Source organism: Heterodontus francisci, chromosome 37 (genome assembly GCF_036365525.1).
Source record: "Heterodontus francisci isolate sHetFra1 chromosome 37, sHetFra1.hap1, whole genome shotgun sequence".
NCBI classification, from domain to species: Eukaryota; Metazoa; Chordata; class Chondrichthyes; order Heterodontiformes; family Heterodontidae; genus Heterodontus; species Heterodontus francisci.
Genome location: NC_090407.1, coordinates 6,983,493 through 6,999,285, shown reverse-complemented (window position 1 = coordinate 6,999,285; position 15,793 = coordinate 6,983,493). Strand labels below are relative to the sequence as shown.

Genomic DNA, 15,793 nt, shown 5'->3' with positions numbered 1-15,793 from the left:
TGGCTAGATGAATGAGACAACACTAAATCATGAAAGCATTAACACATATTCCATAGAGAAATTGACTTTAAAATCAGGATAGAATGAAACACGCTGGTACCTGTCAGAAGGAGTAAAATGAAAGTAAAGGGATGCAGAATTTGGATTGGGACAATTATGGGCTAGGGAGATTTGTCTTTATCTTGCTTCATAACTCTGTTTTACCTTTTTTTTTAACCTACACTAACCATAGAAGTCAGTAACTTGCCAGCATGTTGCCAAGTGCTTGATGGAGGTGTCCTGTTTAACTTGGAAATCATTGAGTTGTTTAAGATTCTGTCCTCAATGCCCCTCCCCCAACTCCCCCATAAAATAATACTATACTATTTATCATTTCAGCCAAATAATAATATAATGGAACATCCAATCACTGCTCCAATGATCAGTTTCTCTAACTATTTGTCAGAATTTGTGAGGCAATCTCTCCCGTGAGACTGATCTTGGAACAGCAGCAGGCTAACACCAAATTCAGCAACAACTTGTATTTATATAGCACCTTTATGTAGTAAAATGCCCCAAGGCACTTCACAGGAGCGTTACCAAACAAAATATGACACCGAAATAAAAGCAAAATACTGTGGATGCTGGAAATCTGAAATAAAAACAGAAAGTGCTGGAAATAATCAGCATCTGTGGCGATGCTGCTAGACCTGCTATTTCTAGCACTTTCGGTTTTTATTTCAAAATATGACACCATGACCATATAAGGCAATATTGAGGCAGGTGACCAAAAGCTTGGTCAAAGAAGTAGGTTTTAAGGAGCATCTCAAAGGAAGAGAGCGGGATAGAGTGGCCGAGAAATTTAGGGAGGAAATTCCAGTGTTGGCAGTTGAAAAAGCAGCTGCCAATGGTGGAACAATTAAAATCGGAGAAGCTCCAGAGGCCATAATGGAAGGAGTGCAGAGATCTTGGTGGGATGTCAAGTTGGAGGAGGATACAGAGATAGGGAGGGGTAAGGCCAAGGAGGGATTTGAAAACAAGGATGCAAATTTTAAAATTGAGTTGTTGCTTGACTGAAGATCAGTGTAGGTCAGCAGCACGGGGCGAGGTGGCGATGGGACTTCGTGTGAGTTAGGACGCGGGCAGTAAAGTTTGGACAGCCAAGTTTACCTCCTACCCAAAAGAAATCGACCTGTAGAGCAAGAAAAATCAAATTCACTTTGCATCATTTATATCGTTTTCTTCATTCCCATTCTATGGTACTACTATATCATATGTGCAAGACGTTTGGACTGCATTCTCCCCAATTTCCATCACCAGCCAGGGTGGAGAGGCTCCTACATTTTTTATTTTTTATTTAGAGATACAGCACTGAAACAGGCCCTTCGGCCCACTGAGTCTGTGCCGACCAACAACCACCCATTTATACTAACCCTACAGCAATCCCATATTCCCTACCACCTACTTACACTAGGGGCAATTTACAATGGCCAATTTACCTATCAACCTGCAAGTCTTCGGCATGTGGGAGGAAACCGGAGCACCCGGTGGAAACCCACACGGTCACAGGGAGAACTTGCAAACTCCGCACAGGCAGTACCCAGAATTGAACCCGGGTCCCTGGAGCTGCGGTGCTAACCACTGCGCCACTGTGCCGTCTGAACACATTCAGTATTTCGCTCTGCATAATGAAGTGTCTGCAGTAAGGATGGGCGAAAGTTACAAACCTTGTGCTTTGTTGATGACTACCAGTCAAACTACACCATACAGTAGTGTCACCAAAATATCAACTGCCGCTGTTTATCCTCCCTGGCTTTACTTTGTTTCCCTTTCCAAAAAAAAATAATCACAGCCTGATATGTCAAGCCTACAGTGTTTCCCCTCGTTGATGCTGGTACTTAGTTGGCCTAACTCTGGGCAACTTTTCCAGGCTGAGAAGGCATTTCCTTTTGGTGAGTTTTGGTAACCAGCCAAGGGGAAATTCAAGCAGGAATGTCAGATGGAAGTGGAAATCTGAAGCTAGTTTTGTAACGAGCTCTCATAATTATTGGGGCGGCTTTCCACCTCGCTGTGAGCCCCTTTAAAGAGGATTAACTTTTAGTATTATCATTCACTTCTAAGCCATGCCCAGCAATCAGTGTCCAGCACTATCGTTATACTGTAAGGGTTGCTGCAATCGCGTGAACGCCATCAGTAGCAGCCCTGCAGTATAAATGACCTGACCTTGCCGTTGATGGTACCCTAATGGTGTTTTCATCAACTCGACTGCTGCCAGTGACTTTACTCCATGCTGTAACTCTATATCTAACCATTTATCTACCTCTGTAAATATTGCAAGGAAGCTGCTGAAATATTAATTTCAACCCATGTAGATGTACAGAAGAGATGGTGGAGTCAGTGGAAACAGGAATCTGATGATCACACTAACCGCCCAGTCTATAGTAATTTATTAATACTGAAGTTAAAACTGTGCACTCAACCCACTCCGAGACAGGTTAATGACATCTGTGACTCCACAACATACGCCTCTGGAGGAAAGATGGGATGTTTGTCAGGCGTGTGCTTTTGAGAATAAACAGTTTTAATCTTCACAGTCTTAGAGTCGAGAGATTTCATTTGTCTTAGAATTACATACGAACATATGAACTAGGAGCAGGAGTAGGCCATTCAGCCCCTCCAGTGTGTTCTGCCATTCTGTAAGATCATGGCTGACCTGTTCGTGGACTCAACTCCACTTTCCTGCCTACCCCCAATACGCTTTGACTCCCTTTGTCAAGAATCTGCCTCTGTGCTAATAAAAGTGATTTGAGTAAATGCTTCCAAAACTAGTTGTTTCATCAATTTGAGAATCCCATTCCCTGAATAACAACAACAACCTATATTTATATAGTGCCTTTAATGTAATAAAAGGTTCCAAGGCATTTCACAGGAATATTAGCAGAATAGATAAGGGGGAACCAGTGGATGTAGTTAATTTGGATTTTCAGAAGGTTTTCGATAAGGTCCCATAAGAGGTGAGTAAACAAAATTAGAGCACATGGGATTTGGGGTAACATCCTCGCATGGATTGAGAATTGGTTAACGGACAGAAAACAGAGAGTAGGAATAAATGTGTCATTCTCAGGTTGGAAGGCTGTGACTTGTGGGGTACTGCAAGGATCAGTGCTTGGGCCCCAGCTGTTCACAATTGATATCCATGATTTGGATGTGGGGACCAAATGTAATATTTCCAAGTTTGCTGATGACACAAAACTAGGTGTGAATGTGAGTTGTGGGGAGGATGCAAAGAGGCTTCAAGGGGATTTAGACAAGCTAAGTGAGAGCAAGAACATGGCAGATGAAATATAAAGTGGAAAAATGTGAAGTTATCCACTTTGGTAGGATAAACAGAAATGCAGAGTATTTCTTAAATGGTGAGAGATTGGGAAGTGATGATGTCCAAAGGGACTTGGGTGTCCTTGTTCATAAGTCACTGAAAGCTAACATGCAGCTGCAGCAAGCAACTAGGAAGGCAATATTATGTTAGTACAGGAGTAAAGAAGTCTTGCTGCAATTGTATAGAATCTTGGTGGGACTGCACTTGGAGTACTGTGTACAGTTTTGGTCTCCTTACTCAAGGAAGGATATACTTGCCATAGAGGGAGTGCAGTGAAGGTTCACCAGATTAATCCCTGGGATTGTCTTCTCTAGAGTTTAGAAGAATGAGAGGTGATGTCATTGAAGCATGCTTACAGGGCTTGACAGGGTAGATGCAGGAAGGATGTTTCCCCTGGCTGGGGGAGTCTAGAACCAGGGGACACAGTCTCAGGGTAAGGGGTAGGCCATTTACGACTGAGATGAAGAGGAATTTCTTCACTCAGAAGTTGGTGAATCTTTGGAATTCTCTACCCCAGAGGGCTGTGGAGGCTCAGTCATGGAGGATATTCAAGACAGAGATTGATAGATTTCTAGATATTAAAGATATAAAGGAATATGAGGATAGTACAGGAAATGACATTGAGGTAGAAGATCAGCCATGATCTAGTTGAATGGTGGAGCAGGGTCGAGGGGTCGAATGGCCTACTCCTGCTCCTATTTACTATGTTCCTGTTATAAAACAAAGTATGACACCAAGCCACAAAAGGATATATTGGGTCAGGTGACCAAAGGTTTGGTCAAAGAGGTAGATTTTAAGGAATGTCTTAAAGGAGGAAAGCGAGGTAGTGAGGCAGAGAGGTTTAGGGAGGGTATTCATTCAAAAAGTTTGCTAATGTAAGTTCACAAACTTGGAAAACCCCATTTGTGTGTGGCTCATTTCCTCATTAGCTGCTGGTTGCAGTTTTTAAATAGCTTGACTTATGTTTCAAGGAAGCAGCAGGTGCAACATCAAGTGGCTCGTGCAATATTTAGACATTCTTCAGTGGGAGGTGGAGTGTCAGGGTAAATGTGTACTTAGCCTAGTTGTAAAAACTCTATATATCTTAGTTCACTGTTGTTGATGATATTGTTGATTGCACAGTTTTGCGTCTGTCACGCACAACAGTTTTTCTAAAAGCACAATACTGCAGATGCTGCAAATCTGAAATGAAAACAGAAAGTGCTGGAAATACTCAGCAGGTCTGGCAGCATCTGTGGAGAGAGAAACAGAGTTAACGTTTCTGGTCGCTGTCATTAACTCTGCTTCTCTCTCCACAGATGCTGCCAGACCTGCTGAGCATTTCCAGCATTTCCTGTTTTAAAGCTAGGTTTTTTTTCTTGCGTTCGTTCAGTGTATTTTCTTCTTCCTCATTGATTTTTGTGTTTCTTCATCCCAGTTGGTGATTTTCTGCTTTTGTTATTCACTAATTATGTTAATCATTTCTGCAAAAGATATATCTGTTCAATTGCTTTGCAGCAAAACAATCTCAAAGGTTCAGCCTCTGTGATCTCAAGCTTCCCTTTTGAAAGTTACTATTGAATCTGATTCCACCACCCTTTCAGGCAGTGCGTTCCAGATCACAACAACTTGCAAGTCATTCAAAAGCGAACAGATCATTACATGCTCTTAGGAATAAGATGATAGAAATTACACACACAAGCCTGCAACATCCTTTTACAGCACATCAACGTCTGGGTATGCAGGCTTACACAAGCATCAGACAAAACTGTTGAGACCTGTGCCCTGTTCTACACTTCCCTCAGGGTCATGTGCACTCCACTCCCTCCTTCACTACTCACCCTGACTGCTGTAGTGCAGCTCCCTACCCTGCACTCCTCCCCCAACTTCGACTGTAAACTCAGCCTCTAATTGCTTCCCAGTTGAGCAATGCACTGACCTGCAACTCTGAGGGGTTTTGATAGATCGAGTAGGTTGGTAACCTGAGGCCACAAATTTGAAATAGTTGACAAAATAATTAAAGAAGTTTCACACAGAGGGTTGTTAAAATCTGGATTGTGCTGCTGACAGGGAGGTGTAGTCAGATTCCATAGGAACTTTGAAAAGGCAATTGGATATGTACTTGAAGAGGATTAATTTGCAGCATTTTGGGGGAAAAAGCTCGGGTGTGGGATAAATTGGGCAGTCTTTTCAAAGAACTGAAAGAGGTAGATGGGCTGAATGGCCTCATTCTGTGCTGTAAGATTCTACAATTTTATCCCTTCCCACTGTTGCGCCCCCCCCCCCCCCACGTCCCTGATGACTCCCCTGCCTTTGAAAAGAAAATGTGCTATAGGAACAGGAGAAGGCCATTCTGCCCCTTGGGCCTGTTCTGTCATTAAGTTAGCTCATAGGTGATCTGTATCTTCACTCCATTTACCTGCCTTGTTATCCCTCAATACCTTTACCATACAAATTATCTGCCAGTTTCTGTTTTTGAATTTGCAATTGACGCAGCTTTGGGGAGGGAGGGGGAGAGTTCCAGATTACCACTACCCTTTGAAGAAGTGCATCCTGACATCACCCCTGAACAGCCTGGCTCCATGACATCCCATAACCTGGTAACGACGCTGTGCAAAATCTATTAGTGTGTACGTGCATTCAGTATCTCTGCTGGACATGTGTTGTCACGCTGCAAGTGTTTTTGAGTTTAAAAAAAAAATTCTATTTCTGCAAGTGGCTGCATTGTGGTTGTCTGACCAAGTGCTGTTATGTAAATTTCAGCGCTAGGCATAGCCTGAATGTTATCTTGCTGTTTATTGCAGCTTTGATGATGGCTTCTGTTGGGTCAGAGTAGTGTATCACTTGTAATGAACAAAGATTTAAGATATTTGGCAAGATACGGAGAATTTCTTTTACACAGTGAGTGGTTGTGATCTGGAATGCACTGTCTGAAAGAGCAGTGGAAGCAGATGCAGTAATAACTTTCGAAAAGGAATTGGATATATACTTGAAATGGAAAAATTTGCAGGGCTATGGGGAAAGAGCAGGGGCGTGGGAGTATCTGGCTAGCTCTTACAAAGAGCTGGCATAGGTAAGATGGGATGAATGGCCTCCTGTGCTCTAAGATTCTAGGCTTCTGTTAAGATGTTCAAATGTTGGAATCTGTGAATCAGCAATGAAAGAAACAAATTGGTTGAGTTCCAAAGACCCAAAAGAAAATGTTGCTTTGCCAAGTGATGCTACAGCTTCATGTCTGTCAGAATTCTCTTTCCTTCTGATGCACCTCAGATTTCTCATTTCTGTGCATGGGCTGTAGAGAGGTGTCGGGGGAGGTGGGGCAAGGTTTTTGGGGAAAGTTGGCTGTGAAAATGCTACATTTTTATTCCTGAATGTCAAATCGCAACTAATCGCTTTCCTGTAAGTAACTTAAGGAAAAAATACAAGCATGTCAAATAATTCAGAAACCAGAACTATTTTACATCTTGCATTTATTTAAAGAATGTGCTTACTTTCCCTTGACAGAGGGGAAAATCCAGGCTTTATTTTTATAAATGTCAATAATTTAATATACTGCTGAACAGTCATCTTAGAAATCTACAGTTCTGTCAAAAGACTGAAGGATGGGACTGGGGAAAAATTGGCCAGGCCTCAGACTGACTGTTCCATTAAGCCTGATGGATTTGGGCATCTGACCATCTCCCCATTGAGATTTAAAGGGGACTGAGTTGTGATCTATGCTTTAAAGAGGGACATAAAAAGGGCAGTAATTCCGATCGGCAAAGTATGAATGCACTTGTAATGCACTCGTACAGCGATCCTGCGTGTGTACTGCTTGTACATCTGCATCAACCTTTTATTGGGCAGACTGTCTTTTAGAAGTTGCAAGCTGTTTTTATATGAACCTTCAGTTGCTCCTTGTACTACTTCCTGCACACCAGGGAAGTGGCCCACTGCAGATTTTCTCATCCTTCATCCAACATTGAGAACTTGCTGTTTCTGTGATGTTCCTGGGAAATTTAGTGTTGCTTCTCCTTTTTCTTTCTTTTTTGGTTTTTGGATCCAAATAATATCCCAAATCCAGATCTAAGATCTGTAAACTTAATAGAGGTGTTTTTAGCTGATGCACACTGCAGCTTGAATCAATTGAATCATCTTTAGAACTGACATAGAGAGCTCACTGCTGAAGAGCAATGTTCTGTCCATATTTGAAAATCCATTTTATGCTTTTGTATCGCAGGGGAAATTGCAGCTGAGAACTGGCCATAATGCCTCCAGGAATACATTACCATCAGGACTTCTGGACTGAGGACGAGAGTCCAGATGTAGAGGTTGAATTTCTGTTGCCGACAGGGATTTACTTAAACTTCTTTGTGCCTCGCAGTTCTACAATCAAATACATCAAAAAGGTAAATTAGTAAAGCATTGCTTGTCATGAGAACATGGTGTCTTAAAATATCCAGGAGTTAGGCATTTGCGTTTTAAAAAAAAAAAAAATTCAATTGCTTTCTCACTAACACAATCCTCTCTTGTGGTTTTCAAATTCCCTCTTAAATTACATTATTGTTGTCATTTTTTGGTAAAGCAGTCTGTGTTCTAACAATCCTTGGAGAGAAAAAATGTTGTCTCATTTTTCTCCCTTCATTGTTCTAATGTTAATCCTGGGTTTATGCCCCTTTGTTACTGGTTTGTTAAGTCCAAAAGCAATCTTTCGCTCTCTATCCCTCTTAATTTTCAATAGTGTCGCTATTAAATTCCCCCTTTAACATGCAGCGGAAAACTGCCAATGTTTGGAGTATTTCTTCATAATTTTCATGTCTTATTCACAGTATTGTAGAGGATTTTGGCTGGACCCCACTCTGTGACTCCAGCATATTATAGTCAGATACCCAGAACATACGAACATACGAATTAGGAGCAGGAGTAGGCCACTCGGCCTCTCGAGCCTGCTCCGCCATTCAATAAGATCATGGCTGATCTGATTTGTAACCTCAACTCCACATTCCCGCCTGCCCCCAATAACCTTTCACCCCCTTGCTTATCAAGATTCTATCTACCTCTGCCTTAAAAATATTCAAAGACTCTGTTTCCACCGCCTTTTGAGGAAGAGAATTCCAAAGACACACGACCCTCTGAGAGAGAAAAAAATTCCCCTCGTCTCTGTCGTAAATGGGCGACTCCTTATTTTTAAATAGTGACCCCCAGTTCTACATTCTCCCACAAGAGGAAACATCCTTTCCACGTCTATCCTGTCAAGAGCCCTCAGGATCTTATACGTTTCAATTAAGTCGCCTCTTACTCTTCTAAACTCCAGCAGATACAAGCCTAGCCTGTCCAACCTTTCCTCATAAGACAACCCGTCCATTCCAGATATTAGTCTAGTAAATCTTCTCTGAACTGCTTTCAACATGTTTACATCCTTCCTCAAATAAGGAGACCAATACTGTACACAATACTCCAGATGTGGTCTCACCAAGGCCCTGTATGACTGAAGCATAAGCTCCCTACTTTTGTATTCAATTCCCCTCTCAATAAATGATAACATTCTATTAGCTTTCTTAATTACTTGCTGAACCTGTATACTAGCCTTTTGTGATTCATGCACTAGGACACCCAGATCCCTCTGCATCTCAGACCTCTGCAATCTCTCACCATTTAGATAATATGCTTTTTTATTCTTCCTGCCAAAATGGACCTTTTTCCATTTTCCCACATTATACTCCATTTATCAGATCTTTGTCCACTCACTTAACCTATCTATATCTCTTTGTAGCCTCCTTATGACCTCCTCACAACCTACTTTCGGACCATTCTTTGTTTAGCAAATTTAGCAACCATATCCTTGGTCACTTCATATAACCATAGAAAAATTACAGCACAGAAGGAGGCCTTTGAGCCCATCGTGTCCATGCCAGCTGAAAAAAACTAGCTGCCCAATCTAATCCCACCTTCCAGCGCCTGGTCCATAGCCTTGCCAGACAGCACTTAAAAGAATTGAAGGTTTCTGCCTCCACCACCATTCCTGGCAGTGAATTCCAGACACCCACCACCCTCTGGGTGAAAAAGTTTTTCCTCATGTCCCTTCTAATCCTTCTACCAATCACCTTAAATCTGTGCCCCCTGGTCATTTATATAAATTGTAAAAAGTTGAGGGCCCAGCAGTGATCCCTGTAGCACACCACTCGTTACATCTTGCCAACCAGAAAATGACCCGTTTATGCCTACTCTCTGTTTCCTGTTAGCTAGTCAATCTTCTATCCATGCCAAAATGTTACCCCCTACACCATGAGCTTTTATTTTCTGCAAAAACCTTTGATGTGGCACCTTATCAAATGCCTTCTGGAAATCTAAGTCCAGTACATCCACCAGTTCCCCTTTATCCAAAGCACATGTTATTACTTCAAAGAACTCCAATAAATTGGTTAAACATGATTTCCCTTTCACAAAACCATGTTGACTCTGCCTGATTTACCTTGATTTTTTCTAAGTGCCCTGCATCTTTAATAATAGGTTCTAACATTTTTCTTAGGACAGGTGTTAAGCTAACTGGCCTGTAGTTTCCTGCTTTCCGTCTCCCTCCCTTTTTGAATAAAGAAGTTACATTGGCTATTTTCCAATTTAATGGAACTTTCTGCCAAATCTAGGGAATTTTGGAAAATCAAAACCAATGCATCAACTAGCTCACTAGCCATTTCTTTTAAGCCCCATGGATGAAGTCCATCAGGACCCGGGGTCTTGAACCGCACATGATATTCCTAACTGTGACCTAATCAATATCTTGTACAAATTCAACATCCTTTCCTTGCTTTTGTATTCAGTGTACCTAAAAGAGAAAAACCCAAAACCCCATTATTGTTTTATTCTGGCTTTTTGAACCAGCACTGCCACTTTTATAAATTAATGATCTGCATCACTAGTCTTTCTGTTCCTCTATGCTTGTTAAGAATCCACTCTTTTAGGATATATTTCCTTGCATGTTCTTTTACCCAAAATTTACCACTTCATATTACTCTGCATTGAACCGTGAACCTCGGATTCAAGTGTTGCACTTTGTATAAATAACCAAATTAACTAAAGCAGTAAACAAGAGAAAGAAATACACTTTAGCAATATCCATCATGAGTCTGTTAAACCTATAACTGACCTCTGATCTGCTGCTACCAGGAAATGGTGGCCTTAAAGAGATAGACAGAATAGAGCAGACTGACATACATGATAGAATTCTACAGTTCTTATAGAGCAATATATCCTGATGTGCGGTGAGCAACGCCATGAAAGATCTACAAGTAATATTAAAAGCCCTCATTTTGAACATGCTCTGAATAAAGTTAATGTGCCTCAGTGGATAATGTCAAATTATTAAGCACTTAAGACTTTCCTATTCTAATACTGTTGGACTCTAGCCCACACTGTGCTAGCTGAGCTGATTCCTGTTACAGAGGAGGATCTCAAACTTCCGCAGTGAGTGGTGATGATGGGCGGTGGAAGCAAATTCAATAGTAGCTTTCAACAGGAAAATGGATAAGTATGGAAAGGAAACATTTGTAGGGCTAGAGGGAAGGAGCGGGGGAATGGGACTAATTGGATATCCGTGCCAGGAATACCCTTTACTGAAGTTATTGTGGTCTGTGTCTTGCCACCACATTTATAAGGATATGGGGAAAAAGCAGGGGGTATTAAGACTAATTGGATTGCTCTTTCAAAGAGCTGGCACAGGCCGGATGGGCCAAATGGTCACCTCCTGTGCTGTAAGGTTGTATGATGGGAAGTTGATTGGTTGCAATTTTGAAGACTGGGACATATATGGTTAATAACTTCTTGCCAGTAATCTCATTATTTCACAGACCTTGCAGTTGTTGCTTCATTGCTGACAGTAAATGGTTAGCACGGAATTTCCTGTCCAACAGTTTTGAGGAAGGATTGCGCACACTGCACCTGTAAGCGCAACGGAATATTGTGTTGTTCTTTCAGAAAGAGATTGCATTAATTTACTTACCTTGCAGTGCAAGTTAATGGTTCCAAAAGGGTTGAAAACAAGCTCAAAGGTCTTGTGAAGAAATTGCTATCCTTCCGAGCGTTTATCAAAGCTCCAGACTATTATAACCAGCTTGTAACTTTAATGTTGATGTATTTTCTTTTGGTAGTCATTCTTATTTTTAAACCTAAATATATTCATTATTGGAGAAGAAAGTGAAGGCACCCATTCCTTTGCCCCTAGTTGAGTTCTTGTACATTTGCCCCTAGTTGAGTTCTTGTACATTTGCCCCTAGTTGAGTTCTTGTATTAATGACCGCAGTTATGGTTTTCCTTCAGGAAAAAAATAGATGTTTTATTTTTACTTCCCTTGAAATTCATTGAAAATTGTGCATTTAAAAAATATTCTGCACAGCATAAAGTTACACAAGCAAGAAAATAACACACGAGGTGCTCAGCCCTGCTCTCTACTTCTATGGAGAACTGTCCATTTTAGGATGTTGAAGTAAGAGAGAATATGACCTCTATGGGGCATTGATTATTGCCATCGATACTACTCATTATGGAAGGGAGAATGGGTGATATCCTGTGGATCCTGGTTGTAGCCTTCCTAGCAGGCAGCCCATTCTCCTCCAGCATTCCATTCATACTAGATTGGAACAGAACCAGGAAAATCATTGAATTTTAAAGCACAGACGGAGGCCATTCAGCCCATTGTGTCTGTGCCGGCTGTTTGGTAGAGCGATCCAATTAGTTCCACTTTCCTGCTCCTTCCCCGTAGCCCTGCACTTTTTTCCCCCTTTCAAGTATTCATCCAATTCCCTTTTTGTAAGTTACTATTGAATCTGCTTCCACCACTCTCACTGTAGATGTCTTCCAGGTCATGACAACCTGCTGTGTTTATATATTTTTTTTAAATCTCCATCACCATTGGTTCTTTTGCCAATTATCTTAAATCTGTGTCCACTGCTTATTGGCCCTCTGACTATCTGATTTTATCTTGTTAATAAGTTGATCCGGAGAAGTTTATGGGGATTAAGGAAAAGAAGCAATGAGCAAGCAGCTGCAATATGCAAGTAGAAGCTCTATGTCTCTCCCCTTAAAGAGTTGATCAAGTAACAATAGTGAGTCAAATTCAGATCACAGCAGCATTGGGTAAGAATGGAAGTTTGATGCTACCTCTCCAAATAAGTCACTTTTAATTGTACAGAGAAGTCGTACTAAAAGGTGGGAATTTTCAGAAAGAGTGCACTCGTCTTTGTCAAGTCCTAACAATAGAATCTTGATTTCCCTTAAAAGATATTCACTGAAATAATGAACGGTGTCTCCTCCTCCCGCAGTTGCTCTGGCAGCAGGCTCAGCATCAACCCCTTTTCCACACTTTAAATGAGCCGGACGCCTATGTCTTCACCTGCATCAACCACACAGCTGAGCAGGAGGAGCTGGAGGATGAACGCAGGCGTCTCTGTGACGTGCGGCCATTCCTTCCTATCCTGAAACTTGTAGCAAGAGAAGGAGACCGAGCAGAAAAACTCATTAATTCGCAGATAAGCCTTCTAATTGGAAAAGGTAAGACCAACAAGGTTGAAAATACTTATAATTCATTCACTGTATGTTATTCAGCATTAGCTATGAGTTTTGGAAATGCTACTAAAAATGTCAACAAATGCGATGAGCTTTCTCACTAATTCTACTCTATAAAGAATATTAGCCATTTACAGCTTTTGTTGCTTCCCGATCTTTCTTCCTGAAGAAGGTGTTAGATTTTAATGGGTTTCACTTCCACAATTGGAGCCTACCATCTGGTGATGTACCAGCTGTGCATCACCCAAGTGGGTACGCTTCATGCCTTTCCGTATAACTGTGATCACCAGTAGTCTGCAGGTGCATGGAGTGTACCACAAGGAACCCAATTCTATTTTCACTTATCGTCTAACCACTTTCCAACAGGGAATATCAGACAAGAGTAGGAACTGCAGCTGCACTTCCCCATCTCTAGCCTAGACTGTGCAAGACTGTGACTGCAGTGTTCCAAGTGGAATTAGTTCGGGAAATAACACAGATTGATTGCTAAAATCTTCTGGATTGCATGGCTCGGTACCAGAGTGTCTTTACCCAGTAGGCCGTCTGGGAAGTTCCTTCGAAATGATTCAATTTGCCTCAGTGATTACCAACCAGTTGATGTTATAATAACAGAGGGGAGGTGGTGACATAGTGGTAATATTACTGGACTAGTAATCCAGAGCCTAGGCTAATTCTCTGGGGACATGGGTTCGTATCCCGCTACGGCAGATGGTGAAATTTGAATTCAATTAATAAATCTGGAATTAAAAAGCTAGTCTGATGATGACCATGAAACCATTGTTGATTGTTGTAAAAACCCATCTGTTCCTTTCGGGAATGGTCTGGCCTGCAGCAATGTGGTTGACTCTTAACTGCCCTCTGAAATGGCCTAGCAATTCAAGGGCAATTAGGGGTGGGCAATAAATGCTGGCGTAGCCAGCGACACCCACATCCCACGAATGAATAAACAAAACTCACTGAGTTGATGTTAGTCAGAATTTTTCACTGCTTTTTTCCAGCACCATACAAGACAGTTTACCTGAACAATTCTTTAAAAATGGTTTGATTTATAACTCTATAAAAGAATTGTTCAGGTAAACTGTCTTGTATGGTGCTGGAGCAGATTGTCACTTTCTTTAAAACAAAAGAACTTTGATCAAGTTTGACCTGCAGCAAACATAGCAGATTCTGTAGCTTTCCAGCAGCCTATTTGGGACAGCTTTCAATTCTCCAGGAATTGAAAATTCCTGAGAAGATTTCAATGAAATTGAAATGACATTAACACAGAAGTTCATGCAGCATCCAAAATTGAATCGTGAATGCGGTGCATTTTGGATACGTTGTCGCCAAGTTGCAGTCAAAGTAACTGTCTCTGTGGATGAATGTGTCTGCTCCAATATTCATAACCGTGCTGACACATTACCCAAAATCCAAGGCAGATCATGACTTCTCAAAATGACAATAGATGTTGAATGACAATAGATTGCTTCCTGATGGCACCGTGAGGCCACCGTACACCATTGGGTAGACTGGCCATTCATTCAGCATGCTTTGGCTTCCTCCAAAACCTGGGCCACCTCTGAACGTGCACAACCATACGAACATACATATACACATTGCATCAGGCATTGCTTATGTGTCTGCATGTCCTGAACAACACTCTGAGGGTCCGAGAATATTTAAAGTGTGTGTCAAGAATCCCCTTATAGTTGGCGCAGCTGTTTCTGGTGAGGATATAGACTGAAGAAAAGTCGCCTTTCATGCTCCTGTACATCCCTTTGCCCCTATAGTGGGCAGAGGGTTGGCATAAGTTTTCCTGAAAGGGGCAGCATCTTCATGTGTAAGTATGTGGCTGACGTTTTGTTTCTTAAACGTGCAGTACGATGCTGTAAATCACATCAACACTTCATGGTATCACGATGAAAATGTCATTAACATAGTGGGAATTTCACCACCATTATTACAGTGGCTCAGGATCCTGCACCAGCTTCTCAGGGCAGCTAAGAATGGGCAATAAATGCAGCCTCACCAGCATTGCCCATACGCCAAGAAGAAAAAGAAATTACACCCGATCCTGCAACCTCCTTGGCATGTTTTCCACTCTAAATGACTTTGCTTCACTTGGTTTGCTGTGAAGATCTACTTTCACAGACACCTGACACTTCTCTTAGTTGATTATTTCTGGGGGTCTGTACTCTGTGTAAGGAGTCACTTGGTCAACTGCAACTTGTAATCCAAATGGGGAACAGAACAATCAATCCACACTTAACCTTCTTGTTTCCCATTTGCAGGGAATAGTTTAGTTTAGTTTAGTTTAGAGATACAGCACTGAAACAGGCCCTTCGGCCCACCGGGTCTGTGCCGACTATCAACCACCCATTTATACTAATCCTACACTAATCCCATATTCCTACCACATCCCCACCTGTTCCTATATTTCCCTACCACTTACCTATACTAGAGGCAATTTATAATGGCCAATTTACCTATCAATCTGCAAGTCTTTTGGCTTGTGGGAGGAAACCGGAGCACCCGGAGAAAACCCACGCAGACACAGGGAGAACTTGCAAACTCCACACAGGCAGTACCCAGAATTGAACCCGGGTCACTGGAGCTGTGAAGCTGCGGTGCTAACCACTGCGCCACTGTGCCACCCTTCTTAAAAAATTCGTTCACGGGATGTGGGCATTGCTGACTAGGCCAGTATCTATTGCCCATCCCTAATTGCCCTTGAGAAGGTGGTGGTGAGCCGCCCTCTTGAACCGCTGCAGTCCATGTGGGGTAGGTGCACCCAACAGTGCTGTTAGGAAGGGAGTTCCAGGATTTTGACCCAGCAACAGTGAAGGAACGGTGATATAGTTCCAAGTCAGGATGGTGTGTGACTTGGAGGGGAACTTACAGGTGGTGATGTTGCCATGCATCTGCTGCCCTTATCCATCCAGT

General features: G+C 42.0%; 1 protein-coding gene across 8 annotated transcripts in view; it reads left to right on the top strand.

Annotated features, from left to right (window-relative positions):
- The window catches only part of pik3cd (phosphatidylinositol-4,5-bisphosphate 3-kinase, catalytic subunit delta), a 214,981-nt gene that overhangs the window by 118,585 nt on the left and 80,603 nt on the right, over positions 1-15,793 (top strand). For 7 of the 8 annotated variants that reach the window (XM_068016969.1, XM_068016966.1, XM_068016968.1 and 4 more), the window contains 2 exons: positions 7,554-7,722; positions 12,628-12,856. In XM_068016969.1, the coding sequence (XP_067873070.1) occupies positions 7,582-7,722; positions 12,628-12,856 (370 nt within the window). In that variant the 5' untranslated portion in view covers positions 7,554-7,581. Of the gene's footprint in view, positions 1-6,281; positions 6,408-7,553; positions 7,723-12,627; positions 12,857-15,793 lie in introns of those variants that run through there. The other variant, XM_068016973.1, reaches the window with a different exon arrangement.